The sequence below is a fragment of the Amblyomma mixtum genome, chromosome 6 (assembly GCF_055824585.1).
Source record: "Amblyomma mixtum isolate Tamu chromosome 6, ASM5582458v1, whole genome shotgun sequence".
Classification (NCBI taxonomy): Eukaryota; Metazoa; Arthropoda; class Arachnida; order Ixodida; family Ixodidae; genus Amblyomma; species Amblyomma mixtum.
In genome coordinates this window covers 28,188,212-28,209,982 of record NC_143017.1, presented here as the reverse complement: position 1 = coordinate 28,209,982, position 21,771 = coordinate 28,188,212, and the positions used below count along the sequence as shown (strand labels likewise).

The following is a 21,771-nucleotide window of genomic DNA, read 5'->3' as shown; positions in this document are numbered from 1 at the left end:
GACGGCCGTTACCGAGGTCGGCGTCTCCTCTTCACCGAGGACAACTTGAATCAAACTGCACGCGTGCGCATCCCATCTCTTGTTCCACGTGGATCTCCGGCATGTGCGGCGCCGTTCCTTCCGGTCCAATCGTGCGCTGCAGCGGGCAAATGCCGTCGGGCCGATGCCGAGCTGTCTCCTCCCTCCTGCCCGGCGCGCTGTGCTGCTGGTGCTGCCGCGCAGCTGCGTCTGTGTGCGGCGGCATCGGAGGCAAAGGACAAGGCGCCGGCTTCCCGACCGAGGGCACAGCTGTTGCAGCTCGTCACTGCGTGTGCGAGACGCACGTGCGTACGTAGTCGGCCCCATCGACGCCGGCACGTAGCCGCTGCCGCCGGAGCGCAGTGCGCGATCCTTTCGCCCGGTGCACGTGTTGAGTGGCGTCACGCGCCCGACACACTCGGGGACGACGGCTGGGCCCGCAAAAACAGTGTACGTATCCGGCATCGTGGTGGTGGTGGTGGGACGGATTCTGTTGTGATGGTGCATACGGTGGGGTTACAAGGGTGACCTGACTCGCTTCACCTGGGCACCTCTGAATGCTTTTCCTTGCCTAGTCAGTTATCTACGTGCATACCTTTACGCACGAAGTACCGCGGGTGAAGGATATTGAGAAACTAGCAAGGAACTCAGCTGCGATATCAACCGGGCTTTCCCTTGTTTCATGCGGACACGAAATACGTTGCTCGTAAAATACCTCCAGCTCAACAGAATGGTTGGTAGCCATTGCCATGTGGCACATATGCGCGCCTTGCTCGCGGCTGCAGCGTCTCCTGGAGACAGCGACTGCACGGCGGTACTGCTCGGTGGATGATAAACTGTGTACTAAATGATCCTGTAGCGAAAGGCTACGTATCTGTGGGGTAACACCTCTTTTTCCCGAGAAAGTAGCTACTCATTGACGAACACAAAGCCGCCCCAGGTCGTAGGTCGTACCGGTCACTAGACGGCATGCGCTTCAAGTCAGTTTGCGATGAAGGCGACTTCCACTGACCGTGGACAACTCCGGAGGAATTCAGCTAGTTTTCAGATTTCGAGGGTCGAGCGCTCCTTTCTAAGCTCTGCATTAGCTACACCAGCCTCTTCTGTAAGAAAACTTTTCCCTTACTCTCGGAAGTACCAGAACCTACAGGACAGTCCAGGTTCAGAACGAAAAACGCGTTTAAGCACTGCGACTTTATTTTATGAAGTGCGGGAGGGGAGGAAACTGAACAGCGATCCCCGATGAACTGTGGGCACTTGCTGTGCTTTTGTCACGTGCCGTGCTCTCCCACTGTGGAGAAAAGCAGGCCAACTGCGGCATCTTGCTTTCACTGGCGTTACATCCTTTACGCGACATCAGCCACAGGGAAAATCAAGAAACGCAAAATTATTACAGCAATGGACGAAAAGAAATGCCTCATTGTGCAATCAGCGTCAATGTGAAGGGGATGGCTTCTATGCAGACCGACTTACATAAATATTTTTTTTTATGGTGCGACACTCCCTCATTCTGCGTAAAAAGCGGCCGTGAGGGACACAGGGACAAAACGGCCACCTATTTTTATGGATTTTGCAAATATAAACTTCTTACAAATATAAACCGCGATGAGGACCTTCATTCGCATCGCTTAGCCCTGCAGTGATTACTTGCATGATTAGCTGGGCGGTTATTTCGCAATAGAGTCTTGGGCTTCAATAGCGAGCGGAGTCTACGGTCGCGGCTCGTATCCGCCGCAAAACCCTGGCGTAAAGTACGATCGGTACAGGACCGCCAGCCAATAGGAATGCAAGAAAGAGGTCGTGATCGCTGTCTCGTCCATCTTTGTTTCGTGCAAACCCGCGTACGTGAGCGATGCAGCATTTCGGTGACGCCGAATTTCGCTCGCTGTTCACGCCGTGGGCCCGTGAACGTAACATCAGGGTTCGTTACTGCCACGATGGCGAAGTAAGCTCAAAGACACGTGTCCAGGATGCAGACTCTTCAGGCAGGTAGACACGGCAAGCTTCCGTCGTCCGTAACTGCCGCTAACGCGTGTCATGCCTTTCCGGTCGCAGTTAATTGGCTCCCGAGACGGCCACGACAGCTGCAGGAGTTTATTCGATGGCGCTGGCTGCGCTGGGCGAATTCGGGTTTTTAAAAGGTAGGGCTGTAGTTTAGCTGCGATAGCGCAGGTGCTTCGCGTATCTTGTCTTTTCAACCGAGCCAGCCCTCACAGAGGTAAAATTAGGAAAAAAAAACAACCTTTCGGTATACTGTACTATAAAACCAATACCGGAATCTACTAAAGATGTTTTGTTTAGCTAGATTCTTGAAGTATAAATCATTAGAATTTCGCTTTTATTCACAGGAAAACAAAACTATGTGTTCTTTTCTTGGTTTGTTTATGTGGGTTTAACATTCCAAAGCGACTCAGGCTATGAGGGAGGCCGTAGTGAAGTGCTCCGGAAATTTCGACCACCTGGGGTTCTTTAACGTGCACCGGCATCGCACAGTACACGAGCCTCTAGAATTTCGCCTCCATCGAAATTCGACCATCGCAGCCGGGATTGAACCCATGTATTTTGGGTCAACAGCCGAGCGCCATAACCACTGAGCCACCGCGGCAGCCTCTTGTTTTTTTTTTGTTTTTTTTTTTCATGGAGGTTGAAGGAAGGGGATAAAGGGGTCGCATGTGGTACAGGAGAGGGTTAATGGGAGAGACATGTGTCCTACAGTGAATTTAATAAGGCTGATGGTGATGATGCTTCAGCTGAAGGCCAATTAACGCTCCGCAGCGGCGGTTAGTAGCAGGCCCTTTATGCAAGAACTTGACTTGATTTGCCCTTTCCATCAGCTGCGCTTTTGACTTGTTTCTCCACTTGGAGATAGAATGCAGACAGTACTGCAGGTGTCAGCAAAACTAATGTCGTAAGTACACTTCACAAGAAGCAGGCATAATTTCATCGATCATCTGTACGACCTTTAAAAAAACGCAGAACATCAATTGGAGCACGCACTTGCGTTTAATGAAACGTTATCATCAGATCGCAGCCTCTAAATGGAATGGCCTGTCCAAGTCATTCGCTCTGCTGCGTTGCCCAGCATAGCGTTCAGATTAAGGCGCGCTTACCTGCATCAATAGAGTACTATGCAACGTGCGTTAGTCAAATGTACCATGCCTAATAAAAGTTTCCAGGACGCGTGAGCTGCAATCAAATCCGACAGCATTGTTTAAGCCCCTGGCTCTTGAATACCCATGTGGAGGTGAAAGTGTGGTTTACGAGCTTTAATGTGTGGTGTTAAAGGGCCACGGACCACCCCAGCTCAGCAGACACTCTCTACCTCTCTTTCAGCGAGCCTCCTCTCCTTCCATTCCCTCCTCGAAATTCTTCTCTCCCGCTCCTCGTCGAGTAGGCTCGGCAAGGCAAAATCACCCCTTCCTTCTCCGACGTAAGCCGGAGGCGTGGTGTCTGTGGAGTGCGTCACGGGGCTACGTCATGGCCCCGCCTTCAATAGAATTATTTTCTTGGTTTTTGCTGCTGGGGCTGAAACAGCGTCGTCGCATTTTCTCCGCACACTGAACGATCGAGAGGCGCGATCGGCTCGACCACCTAGACTTGTTAGCGAGCGCACCCTTTCATACATCTGTTTGTCATTCCCAGTTAGCGAGCCACCTTTTCATTTTTTTTTTAGGCCTCCCCACCGTTTCACGAGCGGATGGGCGGAAGTCGTTTCTGTTCGAAACACACGGCGAAGTGCGGACCCGGCAACCGCCCGTTTGCTTTTCTTCATGTGTGTTTGTGTTCTGTGTGTTTGTGTCTTTTCTCCGCTCCGAAGCCCATGTCGTTCATTGGAGTCAGGGCGTACGCAAGATGCATGGAGGATAAGCGGTGTCTATGCGGAGCGCTCAAGTGGACGAGCGAGGGAAAGGCTCTGCTGCACTACTAATTAAAACCTTGTTTTGGGGGGCTCGCATAGAAGAAAAGAAACTGAGAAGGGAGCGCGCACGCAGAGCTTCTCGTGACGTGATCACGGCGGGGGGGGAGGGGGGGGCGAACCAACTCCCTCAGTTTTACTATTTTTTACTTTTTATGGCAAGGGTTCAAGGCTGTCGCCGCACGCTCCCTCCGCAGTTTTTTTTTTTTTCCTTCATGCGGGTTTGGAGGCATGAGCCAGAACAGAAGGCGCTGCGGAAAGCCTTGTGCAGACGACGCGACGCCAAGGCTACGCCCAACCTTCTCCCGTCAGTCAGAACGATGCACCAATGGAGTGCCTTTAGCGAAAGTAGCCACCCTTGACGTCAGCGGGGTGCAGAGTAGTGGGCGGGGCCCGTTTTTGAAGGAAGGAAAGAACGAACGGGCTTTGATTTGAATTTTCGCAGCTTTTCGGAGCGCGCATGGCTCTAGTATTTTGCAGAGGTTATCTTCGATACCTCATCTATGCAGTGGGCTTGTTTTTCAAAAATGTCCGGACCCTGGTCAGTGGCCCTTTAAGAGTGGACAACGTGGTCCTAGGAGCCGGGTGTGACTCATCGCAAAGCAAGGGATATGACGAGGCCTGGCGCCGGCGGCAGAAGCATAGACGACGACGGCCGGGGCTGTTGCACTCCAAATCACCGAACCTCCGAACCGATCGAAGGAGGCTGTCTCCCACCGGCCTGGGAGAAATTACTGTCAGACGAGTGTCGTCGTTAGGCAAAGCTGCGGCGAGGAGCTTGCGACAGCAGCAGCACGGCAGAAGCACCGGTATACGTTGGCCGAGTCGACCTTCGGGTCACCGGACTGGATGATGCTACGCAAGGTCACGCTGAGCGAGGCTGCTAATTGAAAGACGCTGTGTCGAAGGGGTCTCGTGCTTCGGCCATCCGGCGGGGGAGTTCGAGAAGGTTCAACCACCTGCGAGAAGACTGCGGGATTCTGCTTTCCCACGGAGGCAACGCACAGAAAACTTGCGGCAGTGGTCAAGGTGACGCATCTGTGTTTGATGACTGTCTTCCCCTTCTCATCCCCCGAGCTGTGAGAGAGCGAGAGGGCATCAGCACCGCCCTGCCGTGGGTGGTACCGCCAGCATCATCAATGGCCCATCCGATTGGACAACGTTATTCGAACTAAGTTCCCCAGTCAGGGATCTGGGGAACGCGAACCGTATTTAACGGGATGTTGTTGTGTGATCGGAGCATTGCATTGCATTCGCATTCGAGTCGATTCTCATCTGTAAATATGTAGAATAAACCCTTCTGTACAGTTTCCTCGATAACGCAGTCCGACATCGTCATTCGGAGCCGGTACCTGTGAGGCTAAACGAGTTAGTCATCTCCAGGACCCCTCCGTCTTCAACTGTGGTTCCAGCGGTGGGATAGAAGCCCCATCTTTAACACTGGTTCCAGCGGTGGGAGTGTGGCCCCGTTCCCAACAGTGGTAAATATGAATGAAGCCAACAGTAATACACACCGAGGAATGTATAGGGGGCGGCATTTTGTTATTTTTTAACAGTGGCGTTGATCGAGGTGGTAAATTAGTAGCGTAATCAATTCCTTATACGGAAGATACTCTTAACCGAAAATAAAAGAAAAGACGTGCCGTCAGTGGGACCCGAACCCCCGAGCTCCTAATGTCGCGCACTGTGCTCTCGAAACTGAGCTACCATGGAGGCTGTGTAGCCTCTTTCGAGTCTATTTCTGTCTCGTGTAACGTAGCCTTCAGAGTGTTCACCAGGGCCTCCCTAGCGGCGGACGCTGGACGCCCTGTCATAATGTAAGTGCCAGGTAGGACGTAGTCGAGCAAAATCGTGGTTTGAGCTAGTTGGTACATCTTCACAACTTCACCAGCGCTGCGACGAGGCACAAAGACATGGAAGGAAGGACAAGGACAAGCGCTACTAACAACTGAATATTTATTTGAAAAAACACAGATTATATGCTCACAACTGACAACCCAAAGCGCCTGCGCTTCCCGCAAAAAGCACGCAAAAGAAAGTTACGAATCTAGATACGAAATTTCACACTCATGTATGGTTATGGAAGGTGTGCTATTGTGAAATTTCGTATCTAGATTCGTAACTTTCTTTTGCGTGCTTTTTGCGGGAAGCGCAGGCGCTTTGGGTTGTCAGTTGTGAGCATATAATCTGTGTTTTTTTTTTTCAAATAAACTTTCAGTTCTTAGTAGCGCTTGTCCTTGTCCTTCCTTCTCTGTCTTTGTTCCTCGTCGCAGCGCTGGTGAAGTTATGAAGACGTAGTCGAACAGCGAGGGCGGTAGCAATGCGAGAACCCTCTTACGTACCCTACAGCGCATCAAGATCTCCAGAACTCAGACCCTCGTTAATCTGCTGAGAGTAGGAAATTGGGGAGCTCGATACGACACACTCATGCAACAAGCAAGGCAAGCTAGGATAATGTAATCTGTCAGAATCAGAATTAGTTTATTGCCGTAAAAAGAAAATAAAAGGTGGGCAAATTTATACAGAAGGAGCTCATGTAGTCAGTAACTGTACTGGGGCCTGGTAAAGCACATTTGTGCCTAGACAGGTTTTCAAGCGTCATGGAGCTTTTTTTTTTACACTCTGATACCCAAGCTCGGCCAGGCGGTTCTAAAAAGTAGCCTGCGAGCGCCGCTAGATGCCAAAACTGAGAAAAACTGGACAGAATCGCAGTCCTTTGAGGCACTTAAGTCTGTCAAGCCGAGTTTTTGTGACGGAAAAGGTGAACTTCGCACGGAAACATGCTTTTAGTACACGCTAGCATAAAAAGCACGACTGGCACTGAGGGTAATTCATTGCCACTGACCTGAATTAGTGCTAATTTCTGACCTTTCGTCCGCAGTACCTCTAATGAAAGCAGCTTGCGGTTTATCCGACATTACACGCCACTAATATGTGCTATGTACCACGGGGGGCGCCAGGCAGTGACGTCCTTTCAAGAAGATCTAATTATAACAACGCGATGATCGAGGACAAAAGCAGTACACAAACGACAGGACCAGCTTCGACTCACACACGCGATGGTAACTCTTGCACTAAAGGTGGTTGAGGGTAAATGGAATGAAGTCGGACATGGGTGGGAAGTCCCTACATTGGCCCAGTTCCCTGCGCGGGGGTGCCTAGCACACCCGTGCAGTGGTAACGTCTTGGCACGTTTTAAAACTGAAACCAGCGTCCCCTGGCTACCGAGAGGCAGTCAGTCCAAATCTCCCCGGTGCTGCGGATTGCAGACCGGGCCTCCTGGTCGCTGTTTGGCGTCGATCGAGGCTCCGTGTCTGATGTCCCTGCGGTGTGCTGCGACGGCTGGAGGCGGTCACCTCGACTGGATGGATACCCCGGTCTGTAACCTTGACGCAAATCACAGATTCCTGCAGCATGTTCCTAAAAGGACGACATTGTAGGGTGTTCGTGTCGGTGATGAGGGCACCGTGTTGACTGTGTCAGCGGGGCGGTTCGGGTTCACGGGCTATCGAGGCTACTGCTTGATTGATGAATGTAGTCTGACGATGTCTGCTTTGAGGATGGCGCCTTGTCTGCTTTGTCTGTAGCCGTTTGTGTTCAACTTCTTTCGTCGTTCGTCACGCCGTTTTCATTACATCTTCAAGAATGAACCAACTAGCCCAAGCAGGAGTTTCCTTTCCAGATGTGGCTAAGAAGTGAACGCTAGAATCGGAGCCGTGAGGAAAATGTATGTTTTGTGGTGTAGCACCTGTCAACTGCAAATTTTCGTGTAATATGTGTATCTGTAATTTGAAGGACCATTGTGGCTTCCTCGCGTTGTCATTTTGTAGGCTTGAGGCTCCGAATGCTCGCATACACAAAGCACCTCTTTGAAGTTTCTGTGTATGACACACACTCAAAATAAGTTGTGTTTTATTACAGAGCAATGCGCAGATACCTACTGCGCGTTAATAAGCACCGTGTGTATTACTACACCGACACAGCCTCGACAACAATAACGAAAAAATTCTTTAGTGGCTAGCAGCCAACGTTGCTGGAAACTGCTTAGCCGAAGAAGTAGCCCGGTTAGGTCATGCCACACTGCGGACTGCTCGGGCCTTATGCCGAGGACTGTGGTTGCCAGAAAGCGTGTTCTTCTCGTATGGAGTTCCACTTTAGCCACGGAGACTGAGCGCATGTCGATTTGCCACCTCTGCATTCTTGACTCTTTCTTGAAACTACGCTTGCTACCCGGTCTTGGCTTGCTCGATGTGACGCGACTCTCTTCAACCACCTGTGGGGTCGCATTCACAAAGCCGTGTTTATACTCGACTGAAATGGCATGCAGTCTGTCCTGCTATAGATGCGGATGTAGGGAAACCAAAGCGGATATTGGCGACTTCCTTTGTCCTTAGGGCGCGTCGCAAACAGCCTTTGCCAGCTGGAAGCCGCACTGCTCCCAGTGGCCGGGATTCTTGAACCGTAGCCACACTGTCCCATTTCCCTGAAAGTCTTTTCTCTGGTGGTGCAGGACGGCAAAGCTGATCTGCAGCTTCAAGAAGGCGTTCTTGTAGAAACGTGGAATTTGCAATCTTCACGCCTCACTGAGCTTACAGCGTAGCGCTAATTCACGAGACGGGGCCAACATTCATCGGCGAGGCAGGTGGAATCCCGATGTCAGTGTTGATGTCAGAAATGACAGTCATGCATCAAGTCCGCATGGAGACTATGCGCATGAATGAAGCGAGGCTCCATTCTTAACGAAGCTTGACGATATGCTTTTTGCTTCAGTCATTGTTGAGGCTGAACTCCATGTACGCGAAAACTCACGCGAACGCAACAGCGGCAAGCGACGAGCGATGCCGTCGCGCGAAGCGAAATGCCCGTGTCGCTTGTCGTGTCGCTCGGATCTGCACCCACAGAAAATTTCACTCGTCGCCCGGAAGTTACTAACGCGATTAGCCAATAGCAGCTAACCCGGCATCTTACGTCACTACCGGTCCTCTTGCCGGGCGGCCGGGCCTCTTGCTTCACCACCGATTCGACCAACGTTGATCCGACGTTGTCGCTACGCTGTGCCCCAAGTTCACGGCAAACTAAATGCTCACGAAGCTTTCGCTTTCTCTGAACTTGCGTCAACCAGAAAATTTTAGCGATAAAACACCCCAGATTTTCAGATTGCTTGTGTTTGCTGTGCTGCTAGGCTTAGCGAGTATGCGTCGTTTGAGGTCAGAAAGCGCGCAAGGTTCAAACAGGTGTGCGCCCCACGTTCAGGCAACACGGCGGCGCCCGTGACAATAACATAAAATGACATGCAATGACAAAGCTGTACACACGTTTTATTTGACATTTTTCTGCCCAAAATTTTAATCCTTGCAAACAATGTGCCTCTTGTTATAAACGCAAACAGCCTTGCGGTGTATTATGCCAGCCGCACTGATCGTCACCTCCATTTCGCGTTCGCGTTGTCGCAACGCATGGAACTTGGCCGGTGGGCGAAGGAGCGACAGCCAGCCGTCGTCGCCGCGCCGCCTCGTCGCGTCGCTTACTTTTTCGCGTACATGGAGCTCAGTCTTTAATCTCCAAACGACGATGGATACCGTAAACCGTTTGTCCAGAACCATGCCACTCGTTTATATCTTGCCTTTGAGACAAAGTTCAAATTTCAGTTTCACGAGCTCGTTCGGGCCGAATCACTGCGATCAGGCAACTCTCGCGAGTTTTGAAACGCCGTAATACAGCTTGAATCAGTCACTGACTGTTTCTTCACTCTTTCGCCAGCGCTCACCATCATGGTCCTGAAAACCTTAGCTTTCTTTTCCAGCCGAAGCTGTCACAACAGAGTTTATGAACCGCATTAATCAGCGATTAGTACAATTGTAACCAAAAAGTTTTCCATATCGATCACTATCGCTGCCACGACAAGATGTCACGTGACCCTACTCGACGCGTCACGTCTGCGGTAGCGCCGACTGTGTCGTGCCTGTGATGTGCAAGGACTCGCGCTTAACGCCGGTCGTTCAAGAGCGGCATTATTGTCACGTAGTGGTGACTGCAGTACGGCGAACAGGAAACCAGCGAGAACGTCTTCGAAACGAATCTCTTGATTTGGGCTGACTTGCGCCCGCAAAGAACTGAATCACTCGGCGGCGGCGTAGCAACAAGCGTGCTCGGAGGTCGTCGAACAGAATGACCGCCGCTGTCGGCCGTGCTCTTTTTAAAGCTGATAGCGAACCTTCGAGATAAAGCCTTAGAAGTTACTGGAACATTCTGGCGCAAACTAGAATCGGCTCCGTCCGGATGCGATCAATCGAGATAATTCTAGGCGCGTCTTGCGTCACAAACGAAGCGATAAAGCGGCGTGCCGGCAGCCTTGAAGCATGAACAAATAAACACAACAAACAAACGCTACAAAGATTCGCGGCAATATGATTGGCGCGGTTGGCCAACCCATTGAATTCAGCATACAGTGAAGCTTCCTGCGAAAGAGTCACGCGGATCGCGGTGAACATTAGAGCGTTATCTGTTTGTACTAGCGCGTGTGAATTGTTTTACATACATACATACATATATATATATATATATATATATATATATATATATATATATATCTGTGTGTGTGTGTGTGTGTGTGTGTGTGTGTGTGTGTGTGTGTGTGTGTGTGTGTGTGTGTGTGTGTGTGTGTGTGTGTGTGTGTGTGTGTGTGTGTGTGTGTGTGTGTGTGTGTGTGTGTGTGTGTGTGTGTGTGTGTGTGTGTGTGTGTGTGTGTGTGTGTGTGTGTGTGTGTGTGTGTGTGTGTGTGTGTGTGTGTGTGAAGAGGCGCAGTGAGGGAGGCAGTAGAACAACACTTCGCTTCTTCCTATATCTTCAATGTTGTGGTCATAACATTCACATAGTAACTCGATTCGGAGACATTTTTCCTGGACTGGAAGAGCGATTGAACGCAAATTATGCGGTCTTCTTAGGCGCTTTACTGCTCAATTTTTTTTTGCTTTCTGCGTTCTATGTTTTCATGTGCGGCCTTTAGTACACGACCTCCAGCACGCATGACAGATCCCCACCTCCTTTTTTTGTTTTTGTTCTTGCTCTACGACCCCGTTTGGAACGGAAGTGCTACGGCCGTCCGTCTGTGTCAGGCGCCAAATGACACCCATCCGTTCCACGTGCACAACACTGGGGCTCGTAGCAAGTGGAGGCCTCCCCCCCCCTCCCTCCCACCTCCATTCCCCCCGCTGTGCTCGATGCGCACAACGAGCGATTTTAACGATATTTTCGCTCGACACATTGCACCCAACATATTCTTTTTTAGTCAAAGTCAAGAAGACTCATTTGTTGCAGATAAAAGTTGGATTTAAAAAAGGAACATTTATTTTCTTCCTGACACTCGAGTGAAACTCAGGACCGAGAAAGACTCCGTGATAACCGCTTTAAAACTGGGTGGCTGTGTAGCCTGGCCTCAAGGATCCGCTGCAAAAGAACTGCCCCGACGTCCCTGCAGTTTGGTGGCGACTCCTGTATTTCATTTTCTGACCTTCTCGAGCTTATAAAAGCTTCATTTTCAACGAAAGTAAGCTCTCTGTCATTATAGCGCGGCAGTCTATGGACACAGACCAACCACTATTTGTCCCCAGTCAGCTTTTGATCAGCAAGAATAACATAACAAAAAAAAGTAATGGGATGTATGAAACTTCTTTATCGCGTAACGTGATTGCTGCCAGTCCCGCACACGTCGTCGATGCCTTGACGATTTTTTATCAACAACCTCGTGCAGACTCTGACCACGGTGCCTGAAGGGAACAACACTGTTTTTTCGCTCATAACGACTGGGCTAGGGGCTCTTAACGATCTCCGTGCTTACTCTAACCATCGCTTCTGTGCTTGAAAAAAAAAATGGAGAGAGAAATTATTCTGATACCGGTGATTTGTGCGCCGTTGAGAATGCAACTTGGTATAGGGTGTATGCACGAAAGCCGGCGGCGCGGTGCATTGTGGGTGAGCGGCCATCTTTTAGTACTCCTTAGCAGACGCCAGCCACAGTCGCTGCCGCCGCTACGACGCGAAGCGTGTATCGCGGGTCACCATGGTTTACTGCGCCGTTGTGGGGTGCTCGAGCCGCACCCAGACCAAGGCCAAGAAGCTCAAGACGAATGAGAAGGACTGTGGGTTTTTCAAGATCCCGAAAGTGCGCAGTCGAGAATGCGAAAAAACAAAGGAGCTGTGCAAGCGGAGGCGTCGTGAATGGATCGCGCGCATCAACAGGCGCGGAATAGACGACAACCCGGATAAATACTGGGTTTGTTCGCGGCACTTCTTGTCAGGTACGTGATTCTGCATAACCATTAAAAGAACGTTTCTGGCGTAATGTTGTAGCACCTAGCTAGCCTTTTGATTTTGCCAGTGTTTACAGAAGCTTGGCACTTCTAGCGATCAGCGCTAACAGCGCTCCATGCAACTACGTTTGCCTCTATTTAAATAAAGTATGGTTGGCCTCGGGTATCATGCATACTTCGTTTCAGTGAATGTTGGCGCTTTTTTACTGGTTTGTTTCAGGTCGGCCGTCGGACCTCTTCGACGACTGCAACCCCGACTGGGCCCCATCACAGTGTTTAGGTTATGGGACCATTTCGGCGAACAACGAGCGATATAACCGCCAAAACGCACGCGCGCAACGCCGATCATTTGCTCCCGGTAAGGACAAACCACCGTCCCTTTCCTTTGTCATGATGCTGTGGAAGTAGCATTGCTACAGGTGTCTTTCATCACAGATGCTTCCAAAGGTGCTGACAGCCCTGCACATGAGCTTGATGCAGGAGCTACCAATGGAATTTCCATGGACATGGAAAGCTCTCCACATGTGAATGAAGCTGAGCCTGACAAGAGTGTGGAGCCACGAATTGGTATGTAAAGCTGTTTATTTGGACCAGCCTGACAAGCCTGATTTTTCTGGCTATTTAGTGCCATTTTGTTTTGAGATGATTCTGTGGCAGCCTTCCATTATTATTCATCACTTGGAAAGGCTGCACATGCCACATGGTCAGATATGTGTTATTGTAGGTCAGGAAACTTATTTCCCGCACTTTTTTCTTTTCTTGCAGATGCTGCTAGCCAGACAGATATGGCAACAACAGATGTCGCCGAACTAGAGGAAAAACTCTCAACCTGTCAACGACAACTGGATGAATGCCAGGGAGCTCTTCGGTCACAGACTTTCACTGAGGAAGGTCTTGAGGGAAACGACGGGAAGGTTGCCTTCTACACCGGACTTCCTACATTTGTAATGTTGCTTCGTGTATTTGATCTTTTGAAAGGCCACATTTCATACTCTAGGAAGCACTCACTGACCCAGTTCCAAGAAATGGTGTTATTTCTAATGCGAATGCGGCTAGGCTGCCCATTCCAGGATCTTGCCTATCGCTTTGTCATCGCACAGTCGACAGCTTCAAGAATTTTTGAGAGGTGGTTGGATGTATGTTTTGACAGACTTGGACCACTGGTGCGTTGGCCAGAAAAGGAAGAAATCATGAAAACAATGCCAATGGCCTTTGTGGAGAACTTTGGCCTGAAAGTACGCGTGATATTGGACTGCTTTGAAGTGTTCATTGATCGACCAAGCTCGTACCTGCCTCGAGCAGAGACATGGTCCGCATACAAACACAATAATACCGTGAAATTTCTGTTAGGGATATGTCCACAGGGTTCAGTTACGTTTCTGTCACAGGCATTTGGTGGTCGAGCCAGTGACAAAGCCATAACAGAGGAATGTGGGGTACTGAACCTGCTTGAATACGGGGATGTTGTGCTAGCCGACAGGGGTTTCCTGATAGCGGAAAGTGTGGGTATGTGCCATGCATCACTGGCTATACCTGCTTTCACCAAAGGAAAAAGACAGTTGAGTAGCAGTGACATTGAGCGGACAAGAGAGATAGCAAATGTAAGAATTCACGTGGAGAGAGTGATAGGAATGGTGAGAAACAAGTTCACCATATTGAAAGGGAGCCTTCCTGTTGAAGCCCTGAAAGCAAATGAGCACGGGGAATGCCAAATAGACAAAATTGCTCGTGTGTGTTGTGCCCTTACAAATCTTTGCAACTCTGTAGTGCCATTTGATTAAAGGGTGGCTATGCTCCTGCAGGATACGTTGCTGTACTGTCTAACCTCAGAAGTCAAAGATGGTCCTGGCAAAGAATGTGCGACTTATATCTGACACAGTTGCCAAAAATAGGTTTCTAAAATCCAAAACAGTCGTCTTTAGTCAGTTTACATGACAAAAATAAGGTGCATGCAGTTTGTCGTAGGTAGAGATCAAACTTGTAAAACATGGATGGGGAAGATGCGCACACAGAAACTTCTGTACTCAGGTCTAATGTGTTTTTGACTTAGCTGTGGCAATTCCCTAGAAAGAGGGTATGGGCCAGCATCGCTCGATGTTGCACTGAACTAAAAGTACTGCCAAATACGACCAGTTCATTTGCACGTATTTATTGTAGTAGTAGTTTAATAAAAAATAAAAAGGAAGAAAAGGTTTTTGCTTGCCCCAGCATCTGCCATCGGTACTGAAGCACCTGAGCTGGGGCAGCGGAAATAAAGGATAGCAGCTAGGCAGAATGGAGAAATGAAATGAAAGAGGTTACGGGACAGGAAAAGAGGATAGGGGGAGAGGTAATATACACAAATACTATATACATAATAAGAAATATGGACAGGATTATTGAGATGCATAATTTGTATATACACATTGCACTTCCCAAAGGTGAGGCAGGCCTCACGTCTTGCAAAACTGACAAAACCATTGGTCAGCCTTTGGTGCTCTTGTAATACCTATGCACTTAAAATGGAACCACGTAATGGGGCAGTTCGAGCCATCACAGGCAATCATTTTGCCTTTCTCAGGTCCCTTGCATATGCAGTACTCCGTACTATCAGTGCCTTGAGTCCTCTTCGACAGGTTTTGGGTTTGTGTGGCCTGAGGCATGTCAGCAGTTGAGGCTGCAGCGGACTGATCCAGTTTGTCCTGAGGCATGTTAGCAGTTGAGGCTGCAGCAGACTGACCCAGTGTCGGAGGTCGATTTTCCTCTTGCCTTGTATACCAACGCCCTACCAGCTCAAGCAGAAGCACCTTGCAGAAAAATTTCTCTGCTGTTGCCAATAAAGGTACAACAAAAGAAAAATCCGCCTTCACCCTTTGCACGCTCATTTCATTCTTGTTCCACAACACAAAGTCACAGTAAGTTCTCTGCCACACAAACATCTGGAGCTGAACTTGGTAATGGTACCGGTGATTACTTTTCAGCTGAAGTGCACCATCACATTGGACGACACAGCTGTTTGCATCCCACAGGAGGTCATTTAAGTTCCCATCCCTGACTTTCCAGGGACACTTCACTTCAACTAGGCCCTCACCACAGCATGCACATTCTACCAGCATGTCAGGAGTGGCACCAAGGTAAATGTGGTCTTGTGAAACTAGCAGCCCTGCCTCCTTAAACTGTACTTGCTGGTGAAACTGTGCGGCAGTCAGTTTGTACTCTCCGAGTGCATTTGATTCATTTTGCCGGCCATACCTAAGAGCAGGTGATGACGCCTTGTTTTCATGTGGGTAGCAAATGCGCTTCAGTAAGCTGATTGAAGGCACCTCCAGTCTTGTATGACAGACGTCGTACAATGTTGATGCTGTGATACGGCCAGCCCTGTATGCAAACCACCGAGGACTCATCGACTGTTGCCTAGTCCTTGCCTCTATGCTGCTGACTGCATCATTACTAATCTGCAGCTTGCTGTAAACATCACTGCAGTGTTGTAATAGCTGGTCGTATGACAAGCTCTGTGCACTGCGGGCGTACAGTCGACGCAGGTCTGCACCACTGCAGGCTCTTGCCGCAGGCACATACATGTCACTGTACATAGGGTCCGTGGTAGTCACAACTGGCCGATGTCCGGACTTTAAAAGATCGTCGAAGAAGCCGTTCCACTCTTCTTTGGTTGGAGCAGAGGCCCTAGTACGCGCGGTCACACTGGGCGCACAAACTGAGGTGCCTTCACAGTCAAGCCGACGTTTCTTCAGCGCACTAGACGCGAAATCCATGGCCGCAATGGGCCGCACTTGCACTTTTCGCACGTGGGCTGGAAGCCAGGCATTCGCGCTGTCGGTGCAAGAACGCTCTTGCCGCGCACGCACACCGTACTCTATGAAGAAAAGAACGGCGGCAACATGAGCGCAGGCCTCGCCGTTCCCTGCCATGCAAGTGCAGTGCGCAGCGTTTATGTCGCCGTCGCTCTTGGCCAGCACCCACACTGTAAGCGGAGCCTGGTTGAGGCTCTGCGAGTGGTTTACCTGCGAATAAAAGGCGCAATCAGCACATGTTATTGATGCAAAAGAAGCCGCCTTCTTACCTTTGTTATCATGATTACGGTATCGGCCGACACCACCTTCACAGACGGCTCGTGCACCCAGCCGCTCGTCACAAAATTATGGGCCTCCAGTGCCTTCCGCGACTTCAGTTGTTTACGCGTCGTGAAGCTGGTCCTCAGAACCAAGAATTCGTAGATGTCTGAACCATCCACGCATGGCCACAAGTCAATGTCTTTGACGCAGTCGCTCGCAGGCATCGTGAATGGGTCCATGCCGATCGCTTTTGTCTTGTCCTCGTAACGTTGTCTGTCAACTTCGGATAACGTTGCTGCATAATCTTCAAGAACTGAAGCCATTGTCTTGGCGAACAGGCAACTTGTAGCGCGTCACTGGAGCGGTTATCACATTTATACGCGCACCGTGGCAGCGTGCTGCAGTAGCGGGTGCGGAGACTGCAGCGGGCGTCTGCTAAGGAGTACTAAAAGATGGCCGCTCACCCACAATGCACCGCGCCGCCGGCTTTCGTGCATACACCCTATTGCTAAGTAACATGCATGAGAACCCTGCGAGAAATTTTGGGAGCGCTTGAACTTAACCCTCGCCCTCTTGGGAAGCGCTGCCACGTGGTTTGTGACGGCGTGAAGCACGAAACTAAATCCGCACATTGGGAGCCATCTCTCAGCAATGGCGACACGAGTATCAAGGCCACCAGCAGTTGCGCAAATGTCATGAGCTCTCGTATGTTTTCTGACAGCGTTACCTCAGATGGCACAAGTGACCTTCTTAGGTTATTTTTCCCACTCCACAACACAGCTGCAACATTTCGGCAGCATTTTTCTTGTCCGCAGTTTTTGTGACCGCCCTTTGATGTATTTCGTTCCTGTAGATACCTCTCATGTTTATTTTCTCTTTTTTTGTAATATGGAGAAATATTTCCTTCCTTCCGCTCTGCTCTTTGTAAAGTCGCGACTCTAGACGCAGTTCGAACTCAAGACGAATGTCAGTGTCGGAATGGAAACCTGGCCGAAGGTCTGAATATCTGCTGACCTCCGCAAAGGTCGAGTGTGAGTAAGTTTCTCGAAATTTCAGCTGCCGAGCCGCACATTAAGGCGTCAGGACTCTATGCTCCGCTCTGCGTTTACGAAAGCGAAATAAAAGTACAACACACCACTCCTAGGCCTCTAAACGCGTGTGTGCCTGCGTGAGTTTGGATTTCGCGTGTCTTTCTGTTTCGCGATACATATTAACTGATTCAAAAAAAAAATTAGAATAACGGCGAATTTTAATGACGCGTTCAATGCCTCCAACAGGGGTTTAACGAATGTCCTCTAGGAGTGACGCTCACCTGACTGCGACCTGAGTGCCAGCCCTTTACGTGTTACTACGGGAGAGAAATGTCTGTTACGCTGAACCGCGCGTGATGGGACAGTAGAATCCGCTACATAAAGGCGCTCAGCGACACGTACAGAAGACATGGATGAAGAACAAAGAACTAAAGAAAGGGAGTTCCGTGTCCCGTTACGACAGTTCGGGCCCTTTGCTGACACTCCAGCGCGCTCTTAATGGCCTCCCGCGGTTACTCGCCTCGCCGTGCCCTTTGCGTTGTTTTGACTAAGTTCTGTTTTATTTTCTGTTCCCCTCCAGCATTTCACTTCGTCTAGCAAAGAAATCCGTGTCTTGTCCTTCATATTTTTTCCATCGCACTTTCTTTCATAGCCCCTTCGGTCAATGTGTCTCCTACATGATCATGAAATAGGTCATGAAATCGTCTTTAAGATGATGGCCTTGGCATTTGACAGCAACTTTAGTGCGGCTCCCACGAATGTGTATTTTCATTTGTTTGTTTCGGAAGCACGACTGCTGTAAAGGGCTTACTCGGAGTTGATTTCTTTACCTAGCAGGAGTGCATCGAAAGAATTGTAATTGACACCCAGGAGTAGCGCTGGCTTACAATGTAGACATGGGGGGACCCGACAGAAAGGACCCAATTGATCACGTGGCAGGTTGAGAAGGAAGAATCACATTTATTTCCGCCGAATATGGCGTGGCGGCCACCTCCGGGTCCGCACGCAGGCGTCCGGGGAGGCAGTCTGTCGCACCGCGGCCGGAGGACATCCGACCCCGTCTAGAAGAGGTCTTCAGCCTCGGCCGCCAGGCGGACGGCGAAGCGCAGAGTTTTTTCGTCGGAGCTGCTTAGCGTGGTCTCCCATTCATCGCTAGTTTTAATCGCGTTGCGCCCTGGGGCACGAACGCATCTCCATATTATGTGATCTAATGTTGCCACGTAGCCGTAAAATTTACAAATTTTGGTTTCTCCACCGTCCCTCTTCCGCCCTCTGGCACCCGTCCAACTCCTCCACAGGGGCGAGATTGAAACTTTTTTGGGCGCAGCTCTTTGGTGCCCGTTTCTGCGTTTCGCAGCGCCGCCGTCGCCGTTGTCCGTTGTAACCCTTTAAGCTGCGAAAGCAATGGAGCGGGAGCTTGGAAAGCAAAGGAAAGGCACATAATTACCCTCCTGGAACAGTGGACACCTCAATCGTGCTTTAAGCTACGTGGTGGTAGTGACGGGTGTGTTTTGCATGCGTTGGCATTGACAACGTAGTGACATTTTAAGGAAAGCAAGTGCGCATAACTGGCTCCCTGGTCAGTGGAAAAAACGATCGCGGTTATAGGTACGTGGGGTGATGAGAGAGAGAGAGATGTGGGCTGCAGGCATTGACAACGTTGTGCCAGAAACGCCTAGCTGAAGCCATAGGCCGTCGGCGTTCATTGTGTTCATTGGCGTCGTGCGGGGACCCTGGGGCGTGCCCCGAATTCCTTTGTAAATAAAGTTTTCTCTCTCTCTCTCTCTCTTCATTGGCGCTGGCGGTGACAACGTTTTACTCTCCGATCATTTTAAGGAAAGCAAGTGCGCATAACTGGCTCCCTGGTCAGTGGAAAAAACGATCGCGGTTATAGGTACGTGGGGTGATGAGAGAGAGAGAGAGAGATGTGGGCTGCAGGCATTGACAACGTTGTGCCAGAAACGCCTAGCTGAAGCCATAGGCCGTCGGCGTTCATTGTGTTCATTGGCGCTGGCGGTGACGACGTTTTACTCTCCGATCATTTTAAGGAAAGGAATAATAATAATAATAATAATAATAATAATAATACTTTATTGCGCCAAATATTTAAAAAATGTACAGAAATCCGGCCTGCCAAAGCCTCATAGGGCTTGAGCGGCAGAGCCCGACAGGCAGCGGAACCGCGCAGACATACACACAGGCAAAAAAAAAACACATTCAAAATAACGGACATCAAATTAGTATGACGGTGAGAACAAAATAGACACAAGACTCATGTTACATGAAGGAAAAAAAAATCCTCATCAGATTAAATCGCAAGGAAGAAAAACCAAAGTGGTAGGACAATACCTCAGATCAGTGCAATAAATACAGCAGTGACCAATGAAATCACAAGATTTACTTGACAGGTGGTAAAGCACATGCATGATGTCGTAAACTCTCTAATTAATGTATCGCAGCATCTTTTTTGTTTTGTACTTAGTTTTTGCCCGGCGAACACTTGGAGGTAACCTGTTAAAGTGAAAGGGAACGTAATAATCTCTTACACGCCTTCCATATCTTGTAGACCGTCGGGGAATACAAAAAGGTTCCTTCGGTCGAAGAGACCGTGTGGGAACATACGGAATCTTATAGTCACTAAGCCAAAAATGTTTCAGGAAGTGCGCATAACTGGCTCCCTAGGTCAGCGGAAGCCTGAATCGCGCGTATAGGTACGTCGGGTGATGAGAGAGAGATATGGGCTGCATGCGTTGGCGTTGACAACGGTAAGCGAGCTGTCGCGATCAACCATCAACCAGAGTGGCAGGGTGTGTGGGGTCTTTAATGTACACTCGCCGTCAAAAGTAAATGGAAGGCGACTTTGTGAAGAATTTATTTTTTTTTTTAATCTTAAGCATAATGGTCCATGTTTGTTGTGCGCAGTGAAATTCGCAAAATCACAATTAGGCTGCACATATGTATTCAAAGATGTATGAATTGGGGGGCAATGACTAATTTTTTTCATTATTAATATTGCCTTCCATTTACTTCTGACGCCACCTGTACATACAAAGACAAGCAGGAATTTCTTACCACTTATGCGGGATAACATCCCGTTCCTCTCGCTCGTAACGCCTCCCACGGCTGTGACAACCTCGCGAAATAATTTCACTGACCTCGTCTTTGAGAACCAGGCATTGGTGCAACAAGTCGAGCATATATCCATCTATTTATCCGGCCACAAAGCTTCCTTCATGACAATGAAGAACTGTTAGTGGAGTGTTTCTTGAAGAAGGAATATGCGTGAAAAATAACAAGTTGTCTGTAATTGTACATACACGTCTTGCTCGAATTCTTTCCCTCAATCTATCGATAAGACGAAACAGCTGGTGAACTGCGCTCAAATTTCGCATTAGGAAGTAACGTAATCGTCAGCAATTTTTTTTCCCATCCTCTGGGGTGCGGTCATTCGTATGTTTATTGCTGAGGCCAAACAACAAGCTACTTTAATAACAGGATTGAACCAATCGCGCTCAAAGCATTCACAGCAACTGGTGGCACGCCGACCTCGTCGTCATCCGATTCATGGTAGTCGAGGAGTGCTTGTATTTCGTGCACAATGGCTTCGTCAGTGTATCACTTTTCAATGCCAGCGTCATGATCAGCACCTCACGAATTAATCCCAGGAGAAATTATGTCTGGTCATTTGTGCACCAACAACGCGGTGTTACAAATCTACGATTGTCTAAGTTCGCGGATGTTAGACCATGCTTTCCGGGAGCAATTTCCGATCCACGCCGTCGTCAGTCCCATCCACACGACCTTGATCATTTCCACAGCTGGGAATAAATCTATCCGAACCGGACCACCTGGTGTCTCAATTGCTATCAGCACGCCCTGTATATATTGCGCCAATGCTTCGACATCTTGAGGAGCATGTGAATAACGCCCATGTCCGGTGTCTGAGCCTTGAACTTTTTATTCGCTTGCGGGTAGAACATTCTCACAAATGGCAGAGAAGGCAACACGTGGTGCGTCGAAAAGTTTTCAAGCACGAGCAGGAGCTTTTTTTCTAGAGCGCAGCTCTTTGGCGCCCTTTTCTGCGTTTCGCGGCGTCGCCGTCGCCGTTGTGCGTTGTAACCAGCAGTGGACACCTTAGCTGCGCTTTAAGCTGCGAAACCAATGGATCGGGAGCTTGGAAAGCAAATGAATGGCGCTTTACTGCCCTCTTGGAACAGTTGGCACCTCAATCGTGCTTTAAGCTAAGTGGCGGTAGTGACAGATGTGCGCTGCATGCATTGGCATTGACAACGTTGTAACACACCACTCTTATGGAAGAGCGCGTACGTATTCCATCCCAGTGGAGATGCGCCCTCCACGTACGCCCTCTTCCCGCGAACATGAACCGTGAAGACCATAATGGCCGGCCCCTGGCGCGGGCGGAAGCCCTGGCCCGCCACTATGGA

The 21,771-nt window shown here is 49.6% G+C and overlaps 3 protein-coding genes and 1 pseudogene across 3 annotated transcripts in view; 3 read left to right on the top strand and 1 right to left on the bottom strand.

The window, feature by feature from the left end:
* The first annotated feature begins 309 nt into the window (after positions 1-309).
* The window catches only part of LOC149338481 (alpha-1,3-mannosyl-glycoprotein 2-beta-N-acetylglucosaminyltransferase-like), a 79,369-nt gene continuing 57,907 nt past the window's right edge, over positions 310-21,771 (top strand). Inside the window, exon 1 of the mRNA XM_089547714.1 lies at positions 310-468. The gene's annotated coding sequence lies outside the window, so the exon portion shown is untranslated. The remainder of the gene's footprint in view (positions 469-21,771) is intronic.
* On the top strand, positions 10,732-12,935 carry LOC149338484 (uncharacterized). Its single transcript, XM_089547712.1, has 3 exons — positions 10,732-12,231; positions 12,464-12,601; positions 12,679-12,935. Exons 1-3 carry the CDS (start codon positions 11,994-11,996, stop codon positions 12,816-12,818), a joined length of 516 nt encoding a protein of 171 aa, XP_089403838.1. The 5' UTR covers positions 10,732-11,993; the 3' UTR covers positions 12,819-12,935.
* On the top strand, positions 12,826-15,653 carry LOC149338483 (uncharacterized). The gene has a single exon (XM_089547711.1). The coding sequence runs from the start codon at positions 12,954-12,956 to the stop codon at positions 14,022-14,024; it is 1,071 nt and encodes a 356-aa protein (XP_089403837.1). The 5' UTR covers positions 12,826-12,953; the 3' UTR covers positions 14,025-15,653.
* On the bottom strand, positions 14,539-16,703 carry LOC149338482 (uncharacterized; annotated as a pseudogene).